This window comes from Manacus candei, unplaced genomic scaffold, assembly GCF_025592945.1.
Source record: "Manacus candei isolate 608988 ecotype Guabito, Panama unplaced genomic scaffold, ASM2559294v1 h1tg000039l, whole genome shotgun sequence".
Taxonomy (NCBI): Eukaryota; Metazoa; Chordata; class Aves; order Passeriformes; family Pipridae; genus Manacus; species Manacus candei.
The window spans coordinates 2,501,395-2,520,767 of record NW_026138087.1 but is presented as its reverse complement, the minus strand read 5'-3'; the positions used below and the strand labels follow the sequence as shown (position 1 = coordinate 2,520,767).

The 19,373-nt window shown below is 45.8% G+C and overlaps 1 protein-coding gene across 8 annotated transcripts in view; it reads right to left on the bottom strand.

Annotated features, from left to right (window-relative positions):
- The window catches only part of ANKRD17 (ankyrin repeat domain 17), a 70,931-nt gene that overhangs the window by 40,444 nt on the left and 11,114 nt on the right, over positions 1–19,373 (bottom strand). The window contains exon 1 of one of the 8 annotated variants that reach the window (XM_051794498.1): positions 13,478–13,576. The exons of the other annotated variants lie outside the window; for them this stretch is intronic. Within the exon in view, the coding sequence (XP_051650458.1) occupies positions 13,478–13,510 (33 nt within the window). The 5' untranslated portion in view covers positions 13,511–13,576. Of the gene's footprint in view, positions 1–13,477; positions 13,577–19,373 lie in introns of those variants that run through there. 8 annotated transcript variants of the gene reach the window in all.

The following is a 19,373-nucleotide window of genomic DNA, read 5'->3' as shown; positions in this document are numbered from 1 at the left end:
TGAGCATTTCTTTACAACAACATTTTTCGCTGTTCACTCCAGGAATGCACCCTATGACTGTTTCCCCCAGAAATAGCAACGTTTATACCATTATCCTGCAACTGGAACACACGGGAGGAAATAAAACCCCTTTCCCAGTGCAAGAACAAAGTCCAGCTCTGGCTGGTAACTAAGCTCCTTTTGCACAACACTGGTAGGTATTTTTAATGTCTTATATCTAATAATTTGATGCACATCAAGGGATTCCTGAGGCAAGAGTGGATTAAAACAGAGAGATGATATATTTGGAACGTGGCAAACCGGGCCAAGTATTTTTCACCTCAGGATCCAAAACCCAACAGGAAGATAGGCAACCCAAAACCTGCAAACTGTGATGTATAATACACCATACTAAAGCAAGAACTTCATGCCTGCTCTCCCTCACCCTGCTACCTCTAAGCCCCCAGAACATCACCTCTGATGCTTTCAAAATACATGAACCTATCTCAGTCTCAAGACAGCTCAGCAGAAAAAAATACTCTGATTTGAAACATCAACACAGAGAAACCAACTTAACATGTCTTCAAATAAAACAGAGGGGATGTATTTGGGCTTTCCCATACTAAATATTAAGGCCAAGCCTATGGCTCTGCCTTTTCACCTCCATGTTTCCAGGTGAAATTACCACTTAGATACACAGGTTTCAAGGTGTTTTAAGATGCAGATCTTCACAGCATTAATAATGTTTTATAGAAAAAATTCTATCCAAGCTTTACTGAAGCCAAGGCTCTGGCAGTGCCTGCTATTTCTGTGGATCAAACCAGAGCGTCACCACCAGCCACTTTAGATGACATAGCTCTGAAGTGAAAGTGATGGTTTCCTGGCTCCTTAAGACACCATTTTCTTTATCTAAAGACCAACTCCCTGGTCACTGCAAGGGAAAGGAGACAGGGAAGCCAAGTGCAGCAGATGATCCTGCCCACTCTATTTCAGCCTTGCAGATTTGGTGGGTTTTCCTCCAATCTATTTTCCATGAGGAACAAGCTGTGTGGTTCTCACTTGCCCTTCCCCGCTACTACAGCAGCACTGTCGGCACAGACTCCGTCTGACAGCACCATCTCTTCCCTGCACAGTGAGGATCACTCCCATTTATCTGGGATGCACAATCACAGCTGTTGTCTTCCCAATGTGGACTGACCCTCCCCAAACCAAAATGCCTCGTTCAGCAGAAATCTGAAGTCTGGCAGCTGGAACATCTCGACAGTATCTTCTTTCATTTTATTCCTTCAACTATACACTCCATTTCTCTCACTGCTGCCAAAAAAAATACCAAGGGGGAGGGAGGTGAGAGGAGTAACAGTCCTTGCTGCTGAAATGGCATAACAGAGTCCCCAGACTGGCACCAGCCGAGTCTCTGCTGCAGGGACACCTGCATTAGGACTGCAGTGTGCTTCTGATGACGAGACAGGTGCTGAGGTATTCACAGGAAAATTCCCTCTCTCCTCCGCACGCTGCATCCCCAGCAGCACACACAGCAAGGAAAACAGAGGCAGGCAGGCTGAAAGCTGTGGCTGTGAGAAGGCTGTGAAACTACAAGGAATAATATTCTTTTTTTTCTGTCTCGAATCCTAATTCCAAGCACTTGGCACACTTCCACATTAAGCAAATTCGTGCATTAGCTGGTATTCAGCTGCAACCATTCGTGCGAGAAAAATTTCATGCCAATGTAAAAATAACAACACCTCGTCTCACCATTGTTTCAAGTTCCCTGCCCCAATTTCACATTCATGGAGGGGGGGGGAACATACACGTTTTAGTCTCTGACATGAATAATGAGACATAAAAATCACAATTAAAAAAACCCATTTGAACACGTCCTCATGCTTCTGAAAGCTCAGCTTCAGATAACACTGTTAACTCAAAAATAAAAAGCTGCCACATTTCTGATCCAACCCCCTGAACACAGGTTTGCACCTTCACTCTCCCTCCAAACCCCACAAAAGCTGAACTTTTGAGAGAAACCATCTCTTCTGGAGGGGGCTTGGAAAGAAGTGACCACAAAGCAAAGCTCAGACAGTGTATAAATAACTCCTACACAATTATATATATATATATATATATATTTCAGCCAAGACGTGGTGTTGTACCTCAGAGCCACAGACAAACAGGTAACACCTTTATTAAAGGCTGTTCCCACGCTGGTGCAGAACCAAAATGGAAACTGCTCTCTGCAAAATACCCCTGACAACTGAGGCATGCTAAAGGGACAGCCTGAGCCTGTGCAGGCAGTTTTTGCCACCCTTAGCAAGTCACCTGTCACATCTTCCTCACTGCTGAGTCTCTTTAGCAGAGACAAAGCAAAGGGAGCACAGAACCACGAAGGAGGAGATGGTCCAACGGAGCTTCCCAGAATCACCCCCTCCCTTCGTTGCCAAAATCCTCCAATGTCACACCTGAACAGCAATGGCAGCCCCTCAAGACTCTCTCTCAAGTACCTGAGTTAAGCATCACTTAAGCTACTTACCAAGTTACTTATAGGGTCACTAAACTGGAGTCTCCTCACCACAGGTGTGAAAAGCTTAGAGGGGTTACACTCCCTCTGACCCCCCAGACTTTGCCATGGGCTTGGTAATAAGAGCTACAGAAATGGCATTTTAGAGTTTTCCTCAAGGACAGCTCAAGGACTCTCAACCTTCCCGGACAAACACATCCCAAGGACCCACCACCACAGACTCAGACAGATCCTCACTCGTGACACAGCCAGCTCTGACGGATCCAGTAGTAAGAACTAAGGACTGTAAAGAACACAAGGAGTACAGAACAGTGCTGTTGTATGAAGTTGTTCCAGTTTTGTCACTCAATATGTAAAAATTGGGAAGCACATCAAGCATGACTCTGCTCCTAACAGAAGATTCTGGGCATCCACCCGGAGCACACCTCATTCACAGCAACACCAGCACCTCCAGACGGTGAGTGCACTGCTAAAAAGGGACTGAGGAGTCCTGCTGTGCACTGTTACATCCTATTCCTCACTGCCCTACTTTCAAGGGACTAATTATTCTCTTAAGCCTTGTTTAAGGAAGGTGAGCTCCCAAGAAAGAGAAAATCCTTCTCTAACAGTTGATCACGTTCCTTTTCCACCGGACTCACCTTTTGCCTTGACTGTATATTCCAAGGCTAGATTTAATTAATTCTCAGTACAAGCACTCCTAAGCCTGCAGTGAAGCACCTTGCTGCACTGACAGATCCACAGTGACTGACTTGGATCCTTGGAGCATCTTCCTGTAAAGTGACAACTAAGCCAAGGGTGAAGACCTAAAAGAAACTCCCCAAAACCCTGCACTGTTAAAAGCACAAATGCATTGTTTCTGTGCTATCTCTACAGGAGCCAAGGTTGAAATACCAATGATAATCTATTATCTTTATGTGCTGGTTTAAAGATAAACCAGCAGGGGAAATGAACTCAACTCAAAAGAGAGATTATAAGTCAGAATAACAATTTAATAAAATAATACAATAAGTACAATTATACAGACAAACAATTGGTTTTAACCCACAAACCCCAAATGTATAACCCAGCACCCTGGGGCATGAACAGAGTGGTGTTCTTTGGGCCCCCTGAGTCCAAAGTAAAAAGGAGAGGGGAAAACCTGTTGCTGAGAGTGCTGGTGCAGCCTGGTCAAGAGTGATGGTTGCAGTCTGGTTGAAAAGTGGTGGTTGCAGTCCGGTTGAGAGCGGTGATCTGCAGTCTTCCTCTGGATCCCACGAGTGGTTAAAAAAGTTCCAAGACTCCAAGACTATATTCTCCAGTTCAGGCAGGAATGCTCAGTACTTCCTTCAGGGCACCCTTTGTGGAACTCCCCACAAGAGTGTGAGGACAGAAGCACCCTCCTGTCTCACAGGCCTCTTAACACCTAGTTTATAGCCTGATGAGTCAGGCTGCTCTGGGCAGAGGGTGCAAATAGTCTATTGATAACAGTTCCTGGGAAATGGCATGGAAGGCTATAGAATAGCAGTTTTGGGTTACACCCACCCAGTGATGAACTGGTCCCAGCTGTTCTAACTAGGACACTATTACTGATTAACTTCAGGGGGCTTGTCTACACATTTGTCGCCTGTGGAGTCTTCAAGGAGAAGCACCTTGAGCTTTCTTTTCACAGCTCAGTAAGCAGCCATTTCTCTGTTACTCTCAGCCTTTGTTGTAACACACCAAGACCCTTCCCTAATCCTTAGAGAAGGGAGTTTACAGCAGCTTTGCACCACTAAAAGTGGCCCAACTTCTCACAAATGCTTTTTCCTGGACTATTTTTCCCTTCTTTGCTTTCCCTGGCCCGACACACTGTGTCGAAGTTTCAGCTCAGAACTGTGCACACCCATCCCTTTCCAGCCGAAACAAGTTGTTTTTCTAAGGACTGTAGCTCAGCCCAGCTGAACAATGCGAACACGACATCCGAACTTGGATGTGGACAAAGGCAGCAGCAATAAAGCCCTGGGCAGAGAGAGCTGTGGGGCCTTGCCCTCCCCCAGGTTTGCTCACAGCGAGCTGCAGTGTCCATGCAGGAGTGGCTCCGATCCGAAGGCACGCTCTCTCCTCACAGTGCAGCTGGCCCCCAGATGACCCAGAGCAGCTCTTCTGCTTGGGAGTCCATGCCAAGGAAGCTGCTGAACTTCGCAATCCATGCAGATCCAGAGGTTTTATAGCTCATGGTGTCAGTCACAGGCAAGACCACCCCCCTACCCCTCAATCTCAATCACCTCTATCTGTTGCAAACACATTTCCCCCAAGGAAGCCTCCACATGGTGCATTTCCCTGACAGAGTACGCTCCATTTCTAAGGTTAAGCAGAGACAAACCACGGATTTTCCCAGTCTTCACCAAGAGATGCTTGAGATTTTTACACTAAATGTGCCAGAAAGCATTTCGCAGCCAGCACAGACTTTCAGCAATCAGCCTAGTCAGCTTGGCCACGTTCCTCCTGCGGCTGCAAGGACTACAGCAGTGGGACAGCAGCTATGATTCCCACCAGGAGCATACTCCTGGGCCCTAATTGCTGTCAAATGACTTATTTCTTTCTGTTTCCCAACTCTGATCTAAAAGCCAAATTTGCCTCCAAAACAGAGGGCAGCTCACATGCTCATTTACACCCCAAAGCTTTTCAACAGAAGACAGACAGATGTCCATTCCATGGAAGTTTTGACATGCAGACAAGCTACAAAGCCAACAGGAATTTCCTTCAACAATATCAGAAGGCAAGTGATCCACGTTTGCCCACATATTTTCACCCCCAAACACAGATGCTGAGATATACAGACTGATAAAATTACAGGACAGGAGAAATAATAGGAACAGAAATAAAGGATTAAAAACCTTGTATTATGTCACAAGTTATTCTGATTCCTAATGCTCTCCTTTGACTCAAACACCATGTCCCTTGTCTCTAGGAAACTCCTTGCCTTACCTAAAGGTTTCCAGATAACAGCTCTTTTTTTTTTTTTTTTGGAGTGTAGCCCCCATGACAGTGTCTGTAGGAACCCACAGCCTGTAGCTGTGTCTGTAGCACCCACAGCCACCCACCCAGCAGGACCAGCTGTCCTTGTCTCTACAGCGATGATGCTCCCATGCACTGCTGTCATGGGAAAAGGAGCCCACAGTGCCACCATTCCACAAAAACATGATCAACCTTTGTGAATCCAGCAGACACCTGAGAGGCTCTGTGCATCACACCCATTTACTGCTCAACTGGATCCAGGCTGCACACAAACCTGATGCTTAGGAGACTTCCCCTTCCCAGCCACAAAGCCCTTCAGTTACCAGCAAAACTAAGGGAACCCATTTCCCTGCTGCACAAACAACTCCACCTTCACTGCTGTAGCAGCACCTCGAACACCTTCTCATGTCCAAAAACCACCTGGAGAGTTTTCCTCAGAACACTGAGGGAATCACCCAGCTGTGGTGCAACACATGCACCTCCCTGCACCTCCCAGCCCTCTCCACCACCTTGCTGGGAAGGGCACAAATCAAAATAGAGAGTCCAAAATAGCAGCAGGGATTTAAGGAACCCCGCTGTGCTCTACAAAAAGCACTGTCACACAGCATCTCCCCAGCCCTCCCTGTCCCCTCCAAGGCAGCACACCGTCCCTTTGCCTGTGCTCAGGAAGGTGGAGATCCACTCTGGAGGAAAAGACACGTCCCTGACAGACATCCATCCATCTCTCCCACCACTGCAAGGAAGAAAAGCTGTTCTCCTCCCACTCCAGTCTGCCTGTTTTGCCCACTATGTATAACCCATTCTCCCTCCAGAACCGTTTCTCTCCTCCAAGAAAACACTGCAGAATAAAAGCCTTGAAAAACATTACTGCAAATGCATCTAAGCTGCCTATTTCTTCCTCAGTGTTCCTGCTACAAGGAAATCCTCTCAGACTCTCAGTTCTGACCGCTCTTGCCCATACTCTGCCATGTGCAGTTCAGGCAGCAGTCACCCAAAGGACACACAGATTTACTCATTCACTCGCTGTGGCTACTGAGCACAAAACGCAGTGAGCGAGCGGCCTGAACTGCACACCACCAGTTGGGCTTGAAACAGAAATAGTTTTAAGCTGCCCACATGTTTTCTTACACAAATTTGGCAGGGAATCTTTCCCTTCTGTAAGTAGTTTTGGTCGGCTGCTCTTCACGACAGCAAGTGCTCTGCACCGAAGGATGAGGCAGCAGAAGGGAAGGAGGACATGTGGAGGAGGGACAGGATGAACACACAAACAGCTACTCTGTTCCAGTCCAACTCAGAATTCCCTCTGGCATGAATGAAACACTGACATGTGCACGGGTTTCTTCACAGCAATACAGTATCTACTGGGGAGCAGATATGTAAAGCAAAAAGCAGCAACGTGAGAACAAATTCTTTTCCTCGAGCAACGCCATGTGTTGCTTGGCTTAATCACAGCTTTGCCTTCCCACCACCAGAGCAATTAGAGCATCAGTCCACTGACACAGCACCCCACGAGACAACTCCACCCCTCCCTTCACAGTCCCAATGCAAAACACTATTCCAGGGTCCAGAAGAACCAAAGAAATGTGGTTTCTTTGTCCCACAACTTGTCTTTCTTGATGGCAGGTGCTAGCTCCTTTACCCAAGCCATGCTACACTAAGTGACCGATGGACAGGACATGTGGACACTGAAGCACGTTAGAAACAAGACAAACTACACAATGCAAAGGAAATTATTGTTCCTGGAAGGACAGAGATGTCAAACATTTCTCTACTGACAAAAAAAAGATGGAGACTCGGCAGATGCACATTTTATTTCCAGCGTGCCCAAAGTTTAAGTGAAATGGCTAGGTTGTTTAGCTCATGCAGGTTTAGCTCCCATTCCCCTCACCTTAACTTCCCAAGGCAGGAAACAGCAAAGACACCAGCAAAGCTGCTACTGCCCAAGATTCACCATCCAGTGGAGCCTGGAGACTCAGGAATGGCTCCGTAAGGAAAGTGTTTTAAATGGAGATCAGGAAAAGGGTTCATCGTAAGAAAACCAAATGCCAAGTGCCATTCAACTGCAGAGCAAGTTATAGAAATCCTTCCCCGCCCCCCCCCCCCCCGTGCAGATGACAAGAATTTGCTTGTATCCTGCCTCCAGAAGTTCTGCAGCCCACATTCAATTTAACCCACCAGGATCAGGGAGGGGACAGTAGAAACCAGAGGTCCTTAGAGGACCTCTACATTTCTCCATGTAATTATCTTGCTGAAATAATTACTGTTAGTAATAATTGCTGGTATCTCTCATCATGCAGCATAACCAAGTCAAAGTATTATGTAGAGATATTTATAAAGTTAAACCAAAAGCAGTTTGGGAGGATATGACTAGTTAGGTCAAGAGCTTTGACATTACCTCGAGTTATTCTCATTTAATTCCTCGGTATTTCTTCCTGCCCTGTAAAGTTCACTGGATAAACAGCTGTGCCACTGTCCCAAACCACAGACCACACTGACACTGCCCAAAACTGAGCCCAACAAAGCACTGCAATGAACCAGCTGAAACTCAACGCGGATTTCCTTCCCTTTTTTGGCATTTACAATGGGAGGATTTTTTTCAATGAAAGAATCAGTATGGCCTAGTTCACCAACCTTCTCTTCCACAGAGAAGCAGGAGGATAAAGTTACAGCAGGAGACAGTTGGATTCAGTATCTGATTAGAATTCCTATTGTTACCGCCTGGGGAACTGAGCACAGAAGGAATTATTTCTAATAATTTTGACTCATTTGGTTAAAATTCTGACAAGCCTGACAGCCACTGAATTCTTCCACCAATACAAACTACTGTTAGGCATACCTAATAAATGAATTACAATTTTTTTTTTTTGCTCTATTTGGCACACCCAACTGAAAGCTGCTGCATATTGAACAGATTTGAACAGTTTTTGCATATGGTAAATGAACAGACTTGTGAAGGTAGCTAAAGCAAGGCACAAGTATGACTATATCCAAATGTATCTATTTTCCCCATCATATCAAAACCAGGCTCTATTAAAAAAAAGTAAGTCAAGGTTTAAGGGCAAAGAAAACAATTTAAGTGGAGTCCTTCCTTTCCACTGTTGGCTTCCCATGTTAGATATAAACATCACACGCCAAGTTACTTCAAATTACCGTAATTTTGATGTCTACTCTCCTCTTAATACTTCCAATCACAGTTGTTCCACAAAGATATTTTCCCATATTTATTCCATGTTTACACGGGCATAAAGCGACAAGAGAAGCACTATTTATACCAGGCAGTTCCCTGGGTTTCCTTCCCACAGGATTCTGATGCTGAGGCAGTGCAACAGGTTGTTTTGAGTGTGGGTTACAGCTTTAGAGCATGTGACTTCCCATCAGTCAACACAGCCAGCAAATTCCAGCAAGGCAAAGATCTGAAGAGATTTCAGGCACATGCAGGAAAAAAGGAATGAGTACCTTAGCCATGAAAACAACCTTTTTACACATTTCCATGGAAGTTTAAAGACAGGATATACGGAGGGTGCAAAAAAGGGGGAAAAAACCTAAATAAATCCACGTCTGAAAGACCTCTCTCAATTCTCTCCATGTTTTTCATTAAGGACTCAATCTGAACAAACAGTTTAAAAGATGAAGAGCCTGGGTCCAAAGAGACCTTTGCAAATCACGTAGCCCACCCACTAGTCTAGGCCTTGGTTAAGCTTTCCCAATTAGCAAGGCCCTCACTGGCAGACACGACCACTGAATAACACTGACCTTTCAACAGCAGTTACCAAGCATGAAGTTGCTTTACTGCCTTAGAGGTTTCTCGTACAATAATTGCCTTTTCATATTACTGCACCAAGAACAAACCATTACTGAAAAAGATAAAGCAATAAAGCATAAATAACAAGAATGGTTCCAAATTATACCATCAAGCTTGTATCCTCTTCCTGCAAGTCAAGGAGAAACAGCTTAAGATCTGGAGAAATTCCATCTCCCAGATTTTACTTCCCATACAAGGGAACCCAGCTCCCGCTCCCTGCCCTGCACAACAGTCTGATCAAATCAGCTGGGAGGGGGCAAGTAACAGAAATCCAAGATAGGATTTGTTTTTCTACAAGGTTCAACACATGCTTGTCCCAAGCAAAAATGGGCAGATGAGGCAGTTTGAGCAGAGCAGCTCCAAAGGACCCGGAATCACTCAGGATATTCTATGATGGAAATCACCAGGGAACGCTGGAGCACATTAGTGCCTGATACCAACTTCATACAGGTAGACTCTTTAACAAGATAGGAAAACAGGTAAAAAGTAAACCAGACAAGATTACCAAGAGAAACTGTGACAAAGAAAACAGGGAAAGGATTAGCCTCTTTAAGAGCTGGAACGTGGGAAAGCTACTAATGCCCAAATACTGCAATATAATGCTGATTTTAATCTTCAGACTAAGAGACTACAATGTTTATAAATATTAAAAGCCTTGGCCTGTTAAAGAAAAGAAAAATTGCATTGCAGAGGCCTCCCTGATCTCTGAACGTGCATTGTAGACATGACTCTGCTATTCCATGTTTGCTCTCCCTTCCATCGGTGTTCCATGGAGCAGTCAGGAAATACTCCCAATATCACAGTAACAAATGAAGATTTTTTTTTGTCTGATTTCATGTTTCAGCTCAAGGCAGGTGGGAGATATTTACCTTACACCACAAAGCTGAAGGACATAAAAGCAGTTAGTAAGGACACAAAGGAAGTGCCACATACGGGCTTGTGCTGGACTCCAGTCTGCCTCCCTAAAGCTGAGCACAAACCAGCTTTCAAAAGAACCTGAAGGTCAGAGCACGTGGCTGCTCTCTTCAGAAGTCTCAAATCAACAGAGCAAATACAAATTTACCCCTCCACTCTCCTAAGCTTCCTAAGTGGGTTTCTGAGCTGGCAGCCCGAGTCCAGCACACAATAATGCAGACCACATCCTCATCTGTCAGGACAGAACCTATTCTCCCACCCCAGAGAATGTTTCTGTTGACTGACTCAAGCAGCAAAAGCACAACTACAGGTTTACACCCACTCTGAATACCATACTGAGGTCTCCTGTAATGTAATTATTCCTCCACTGGCACACAAAAGCCAAAACCCGAAAGGTTACACTAACAAAAAAAGCCTTGTGTCAGTAAGGTCACACATCAACCAACAAGCGTGGCCAGGGTCCAGGAGCAGAAGACCCAAGTGAACGGAAGCTGACTGCACATTTACCCCACGGTGCTGTAATTTCACTCAACTGTATTCCCACACAGAGCTTTCAATGCCAGATTCAAGCGCCAGAGCCAGGACAATGTTCACCTTCAGCTGAGAGCAGCAAAGCAGCTCCAGTTCCGCACCAAGTGCACCTTCTTTGAAGGTGGCCTAAGCACAGGGTGGCCAGGACGCCGCATGAAATCCTCTGGGTTGACAGCCATACCTGCCTGCAGCTGCATTACATTTGCTGAAGCCTTAGTTCTGCTTCATCCCTCAGAAGGGATTTTGGCCCCAGAAGCACTCACACCCCCCTTGCAGGAAGGGCCTCAACAACATCTGAACCTCGGTCTCTGCGCTAACTCAACAGAACTAGCACTCTACAGAAAACACCTTTTTTTCCCTATTTTAAATTATAACCAACTTAGAGGGAAACCATTCTTGAAGATTTTGTGAAGAGGCAAGGTCTGATCACTCCAAATTTAACCACATACTACATAATTCCTGGTATGTTCAATGCAACACAGGTGACAGATCCTGCTGCATAAGCAAGAGCAGGTCTCTCAACCTTCACGCTGCTGTCTTGGAATGAGCACCAGAAACTGCTCCACGGGAGATAAAAAGCCCTGAAATGGGAAAATAAGACACACACCTTAAACACACTGCTCCAAGTTACAACAGGAACGTGTTCTGAGGGAATGAAGCTGTATTTCTGGACACGTCCTGGAATGCAGGACAATTACTTCGCCTCTACTGATGTGCTAAGAAATTATGAACAGCTTCCACTGCTACCAGGGATTCATGGACTGATTCAACCCCTCATTCACACACAGCCCAGGCCAGACAAGCCATTCTTGATTCCTGAGGATGTTTTACCTGGATCCGGTCGGTCTTGTGACCAGGAAGAGAATGTGACGAAATTATCGAAAGAAAAGCCACCACATCCACTCTGAGAAGCAAAGACGTAATTGCTCAAGTCACACAACAACCCCAAAATTCTGCTATACTGACAAAATTAACTTCCCAACTGCCTTTCCAAACGGGACTATTAATAAGCACCACATACCTTATTAATTTGACATACAATAAAGCTTCACATAACAATTGTGGTTAAAACAAAGAAAAAAAAAAAAGCTTTCAGTATGCAAGGAGACAAGTGAAGTACTGAAATATTTGTTTGGTGGCACAAAGCCCAGTTCACTCTTGCTCTTCCTACCTCCCCACACAAGCCCAGCCACACAAACAGACGCTGGTGGAAATGCCTTGCTCACACATCTGCGCTGGTTTCTTCAGCACAAAGTGAACAGCTGAGTTAATATTCTGGATGCAGTTATGCCAAACAGTTCCAAGGGTCACACGGAAGTTAACACCAAGTATTCACACTGATTTAAAATTTTAGAGCAACCTAAGTGTGGCCACTAAGGGAAAAAGCCTACAAGCTCAGCATCACTGGAAGAACTGCTTCGTGTGAATTCTGACAGCAGTTAATAAGGTAGCAGCTTCTTGTTACAATAAAGAATACATGCAAATATTTTGACAAGTCATCTGGCAATGAAATCATGTTTTTGCTTGCAAAACCTGAAAAACCACAGGAACAAGAAAAAGGTATTTCATGGAATGGTTTGGGTTGGAAGGGACCTTAAAGCTCATTTTAGTTACAACTCCCATGGGCAGGGACACCTCCCACTAGACCAATTTGCTCCAAGCCCTGTCCAACCTGGCCTTGGACACTGCCAGGGATGGGGCGGCCACAGCTCCTCTGGGCAACCTGTGCCAGTGAACACTTCTTTGAACTATTACAGTGAATATAACCTGGAATAGAGACCTGTGTCACTTGGAACATGAGTTTCACTTTACCATTTCTAGGTTGGCCTCTCCATTTGGCTGAAAGGGCATTTCCAACTCAGCCTCACAGGAAGGGATAATGTCATTTATTTCATGACTGCTGCAGAGGGAGATCTGCTTCTGCAGAGGAAGCAAGAGCAGGCTATGCTTGAGACAACTGGAAATGCAGTAACAGAAATTACATGGTGCAAAAACGTGCCCCTCTGCTCTGGTGAGACTCCACCTGCAGTGCTACATCCAGCTCTGGGGTCCCAGCACTGGAAGGACATGGACCTGTTGGAGTGAGTCCAGAGAAGGCCACCAAGATGATCAGAGGAATTGAGCAGCTCTACTGTGAGAAAAGGCTGAGAGAATTGAGATTGTTCAGCCTGGAGAAGAAAAAGGTTTCAGGGTGACATAACTGCGGCCTTGCAGTCCCTGAAGGAAACTTAAAAGGGCCTGAAGTGACAGGACAAGGGGAAACAGCTTCAAATTGAAAGAGAGGAGGCTTAGATTGAATATTAGGAAGGAAATCCTTCCCTGTGAGGGTGGGGAGGCCCTGGCACAGGTTGCCCAGAGAAGCTGTGGCTGCCCCATCCCTGGAAGTGTCCAAGGCCAGGTTGGACAGGGCTTGGAGCAACCTGAGATAGTGGAAGGTGTCCCTGCTCATGGCAGGGAGCTGGAACCAGCTGACCTGGAAGGTCCCTTCCCACCCGAACCATTCCCTGATCCTGTGAATCCATGAAAATGAAACACTGGCTCAAATGAGGATTAAAAAGCGCGAGTTACGGCAGGCAGTGGCTGAAATCCCCGGTACCGTGCCCACAATGTCACCGCCGGGGGTGCGCGCCCCGGAGCCCTCCCGGCCCCGTTCGGCCGCGCTCCCGCCCGGGCCCCAGCGAGCGCCGCAGCCCCAACGGCCGGGGGGCGGCCCCGGGCGCCCCACGCCACCCCCGGCCCCTTTGTTCGTGGCCCGGCCGTACCTCCAGGATGTCCTCCAGCACGTACGCCTCCATCGCGGCCGCCCCGCCTCAGCGCGCCGCCGCCATGCCCCGCCGCCCCCTCCCTCACGGCCGGGCCCCCCCCGCCGGCGGCACGGGAACAGGAAATGGACCGTTCCACCCCGTGCGCGCCCGGCGCGTACCACCCGCGCGCGGGGGGGGCCCCGCGCCGCTCCACAACGCCCGCCCCGCGCCCCTCCGCCGCGGGCACGGGGGAAGGCACCGACAGACGGGGAAACCCGAACGGAACCGCCGCCTTTTCACCTCTCTCACGGATCGTCTCACCTCCTTCCCCGCCGCCAACTCGCAGAAAGCCCAGCCCTCGGATGAGGCAGATCCGTGCCGTGGCACATTGGTTTCTGTGCTGTGACCCGGCTTCCCATTACAGCAAAACCTAATCTAACTAACCTGCTTTTAAATGCTGCTCCATCAACTGCTGCGCTTCCAACCGCCCCATCCTTTCCTCCTCTGCTGCTCCAGGGTGGCAGGAATTCCAGAAATAGGCTGTGACACCAATATCAAAGGTACTGACCCCATCTCCACAGTGTAGCTTTGAGGACCGTCATCTATCCACCAAGACGGGCATCCACTTCTTAGCGACACTGCTTCACCCAAAACATCAACTGGACCAAAAAAATGAAATTTTATATGTTCCATCAACATAGGAGACAGTGATAGCCATTCTGCACACAGTAGGTCAAAATCACTGAGCAGTCAGATGTGTGGCTGTCAAAAACAATTCATTTTCCAGTTCAAAACATGCAGCATAAAAAAAACCCCAAACTTGTCAACCCCACAAAAGTCTCCTCTCTTGTGATCTCATTTTAGCAGAGCACAAAGGGGTCTAATGGCCAAAGGAATTAAATTCACATTCTGACTTGAAGAATTGCTCACAGCAATCACTTAGTTTAATCAACATCATCTTTTCCCAAAAAACACTCTAATTCCAACAAACACTCCTCAAACAACAAGAATATTCTTACCCAATTCCTAGAAAGCTGACTAGATTGGCTAATAACATCCTAAACAGAAATTCTAGTTATCAGTCTAAATTTTAGGCGTAGATATGTTCTTCTGTTAAAAAAATAATGTTATTTAATCACCTAAAATGGGAATTACATCCTACTCACCCATCACAAAGTACCTCATATTATAGAAATTCAATACCTGCTCAGGCTGCCCATACTATTTTTCCACTTTAGGGAACATCCCAAATTTTACACTGTTTACTAGAATTAACTCAAGGAAATCCCAGGATAATATTTTGTGATTCCTCCGGAGTCCCGCTTTTAGGGCAGCATTTCTAACATCCCCAGCAGCCCCTTGCAAAGGCTCCTGTGTACACACAACCCAGCAATTACACACCAACGTTAGCCCAAGCACAAAGCTGTCCCTGCCAGCTTGAAGGATTTCTTTGTATATATATAAAAAAGAAAAGAGAAAAACCAGCCACCACCTCCCACATAACACTCATGTCTCAAAAGACTAGTTATTCAGTCTTCTGAGCCTCAGAAAGAATTAAGAGATACCTTATATCACACTGAAAAAAAGCATAAAACACACAAGTTAGCGCTGAGATCGAGAACCTCACAGGACACCACTGAAAACATTTTCAAATGGAAAGACAGCCTAACACAGGAACAAAAGCAGCTGTCTGCTCCACACAGGGTCAACTGATGGCATGGGCTCCTTCAGCTCCACAAAACAACTTTGCAAGACTTTCAGGAGGAAGAGGAACAAGCCATGAGGGCACATCACCCTCCACGTTCGTTTGAGGGTAGCAAACAAAACACTCCAAATTTCACACTCAAAACCCCCATGCCCCAATCCCCTTTGTGCCCCTGTTGTTCCCTCACCTCCTCCCCTCTCCCGGCCCACCTTAATCCGCAGCTCTCTGGTCCTGCCTTACAGAGAAGCATTTGTTTGCCAAATGACACCTCATACTTCCCTTTGTGCTTCAAAAATATTTACAGTATGGAACACCAAATTCCAAAAAAAGCCCATCCCCAACTCTGTGTTTTACTGAAGATCTCATGGTGCAAAGTAAAGCCTTTAATGCAGGCTTCCATTCTGTTCCTGAAAAAAAAAGAAATAAAAAAAAAAAAAAAAAAAAAGAACTTTCTAGGGGAAAAACCAAAACATATTTTGATGTCTATGATTAAGTTCTGTCATATATCTATTGTGTGTTTCTGGGTTTTACACACAGGCCAGGAATACATCTTCAAGTTCTGCACAGGTAAACACAAACCCATTTCTTCCTCACTTTCAAGTCAAGCTCTAGGAATTACTTGAGGTGTTTGATCAGAAAAGATAAAACACCTTATCTTTCTGAAGCATCTCAGCTTTACTCTGAAGGGCACAATGCAGTCTGTGCCCTCATTTATTACCATGAACTACTAAAAATCAGCCTTTTCTCCTGACCAAGAGGTACCTCAAACCCCCACAGCTGTCTGAGCTGCCCCATCCATCACGTCCCTTACAGCCTGTGAGCCTAAAACACACAAACCCCTTCTGTTCCCCACACAGAAGGTGGGAGAGGCAACATCTGAAGCGCAGCTTGAGGAGACAATCTTAGCCTTAAGAAGAGAGGGAAGGAAGTCCTATTTCAAGCTACACTGAAATGTGTTAGACCAGAGGGAATCCTGAGAGTGTTCTGGGAGAGGCAAAGTCAGGGACGGGTACAAATCAAGGTTGGTTTACTCTGAACTACCCAAACAGCACTGGTAACTAAAATAAAAGTATTTGTCCAAAGGGAGAATAAAAACCTCCACAGGAACACAGTTGTTCACACTGAGCAGAGTTGTAAGTGCTCAAGAGCTCAGACAGTTTTTAAGCAGATTCTTCATTCCGTCTTCCAGTACCACACAGGCCACCAGGAATTCTGAACTGGCATCACGTCACCCTGAAGCACAAGCATTTCAACCATTGATCCGAGACAGATTCTGGCACCCAGAAATGTGAGCATTGAACAATTGATCAGACAATTCCCACTCTTATATCACAAAAGCACATTGTTATCTATTTCCAGCTGATCGAGCAGTACTGGTCACCAACTGTCCCAAAGCATATAAACACACTTTTTTGTGTGCTTTCAGAGCCACAGAGCACAGTGGCAAGGTTGGGATGTTTAAACCCTGTCCCACACAGCTGGTAACACCTTATTCAGCAAAATCATGAGGTGCATTAATTACTAAAAAACCAAATTATTTTGAGATGGAAAATGCAAAGAGTTAAAAATAGCCCTTCAATATAGGACAAATTATCACTCAGTTATCCCCTCCAACATGGCTTTTCCAAGTATTTCCCTTTTCAGCAGTAGGCAGGCAGTCTGCAGAGAATCCAAAAGTTCCCGAGACAGTTAAGACCAAAAAGCAGGGTGGGTTTCCAGCCCCAATTTTGGGACATTCTGTTTATCTGCTAAGTGTAGAGTGCAAGGAGGCAAACTTCCCACCACTGTCATATGGAATACCTCGAGAACTTCGGTACCTATCACAATAAAAACCCCAAGCAGGAAACACTTGCAAAGAGAAGACTGACATTTCACATGGATTAGAAATACCCTTGAAATTATTAATCCCTAAAGGGGAAATTTCCATCATTAAAACGTTCAAATGACCAAATTTCCTCTTCTAACATAAAATAAAAACCCATGATAAGATATGGGAACAGTTGTTTATATGCAATAAAACACTTGATGGTGCAAGGAATATCCAGATATTTTTCAAAGGCTGCTTCAAACTTGTGCTGGGCCCAATTCTTCCCTTTTTAGAGTGATGATACTCCCACCCACGCTCATTTTGCTGGACCGAGCCCAGTTCTTCCTATCTGCTCCTAGAATAAAAACAGTTTTTCAAAACCCTCTGCAACTAAGTCAGAACTGAATGTTTCCCCAAACACACCCCCCCTAAGGGTACTCACTGCTCCAGATAACTGCACTAGGATTTAACAGCCTTCATTAGGAACTACAGCCTAGAGCTTTCAGCACTCCATCATATCACTATAACCACCAAGACACTACAAATGTTCTTCTCTGCTACTTCTCGGATCATCTTTTTTTTCTGAAATAGAAAAATCATGTGATACCCCAAAGTGTGACCTCTGCTTTGTAGAAGTTTGCATCAGTCACCACTTGAGCAATTTGCAAGGTCACTTAGTTCTACGTCAATACAAACCAAAAAGAGTTTTAAACCTACTGTTCCAGCTCCTCTCTCCAGAGAGGTTCACCCAACTCCCTCCTCTAGATCCTCAGTGCTTAGTGACTATATAAAAACCAGTCAGTTCAAGTCTGAAGTCACGACCTTCATCTGCTTTTTCTGTTTTCAGACTGAATATTGGTTTCTTTTCCTTCACTTCTCGCAGCCATTGCAGCTCCACAGTTGTCAGCCTGACTGAATTTCCAACATCCTTCAGGCAGGCGCTTCGGCGAATTCCAAATAAAAGGAACCTACTTTCTCCCTTTATTTTCATTACTGGGGTGGGGGCATGCAGGGCTGATGGGCTTTAACCCTTCGACACATACTTTTATTCTGTTTTCTTTTTATTCCCTTATCCTTATAACTTGGTGTCTCTTTCTGGGCCTTTCCGAGTTCCCTGCCAGAAGCTGCAGCGGAGCTTTCACGTGAGTTCTCCAGTCACGAGATGATCCCTGCTGCCCATTCCCACTATCACACCACCCTTGCTTCAGCTCCGTTACCTCCCACAGACAAGGAAACTCCGATAACAAATCCACATATTTTTCCTTCTCTAACAACCATGTAGCAACTCCTCTGACCATCCGAGATGACTTCCCACTCAAAAACACACTTCTCTGCCAAGACAGATCTTTCATTTCTCTCCAGCCTATTCTTCCCTTGGCCTAGGGCAGCAGCAAGGCATTCCAGACCCTTCTGACACATTCAGTGTTTTCTGTCCATTTGGTGTTACTCGTTTCAGGAAGGAGACAAAGCTGGAGAGGATGAAATTCTATCTAGGTTTTCCACAGCTCCAGGGAAAGCAGGATCTTTGAAATGTGTCTGACTTAACTACCTTTGAAAGTGCCATGATTAACACATCCTGGGTTTTTTATGTCCCTTTGAAAGACTGCAAAGCACTACAAAGGTTGAGACTGACTATTTACAAGACTCTTGTATGGTTGTGACCTGTCTGATGGAACAACCTGCCCAGTTCCCTTCATAAACCCTCCCTCAGATCTGTTCTCTCCTGACAAAGCACTACGGCTTAGAGTTGACATGAACTATCTGGTTGTGGTGGGACTGGGGAAGGTGAGGACTTGACCATGTCCAGAGATGCCTTCCCAAATAGGTGTCATGTCCTTCCAGTAGTAGCTGGGGAACTGGGAATTTCAGCAGCCAAACTGCGTTACCATTTCACAGAAGATTTCTCATTCAAGGGTCAGTAAAACAGGTGACCCATTCCACAACTCTATTAAGAGCCAGCACCATCGTGCCAGGAAGTTAAGGGAAATATAGGGATTTACCAACAGACTATACAAGCTCAAACCAAAAGCATTCAGTTTATAGCACTTTTCCCAGGAACTGGAAGACAAGGAATGTCAAAAGCAAGCTCTGTCTGGAGTGAGATGGCAACATGCCAGTCAAGAGTCATAAGCTAATCACCTTCAGTTCTATCAGCAGCCTCTTATTCTTACCCCATCCTCTCCAAACAGAGGCTGGATGCACAATGCAAAACCACTGCTGAAATAAGTGCTTATCTCTGCCTAAACGGAGCTGACACCTGAGCAGTTTTATAGCCCAGCAGGCAAGCAGCACCCTGGCCCAGAGAGAGACAGGCCCTGCTCATCAGCCAGAGCCTTCCATCCCAGTCAGTGCTTACGTCAGCCCTACTCTTTCACATTTCACTTCCCCAAGGAAAATCAAAG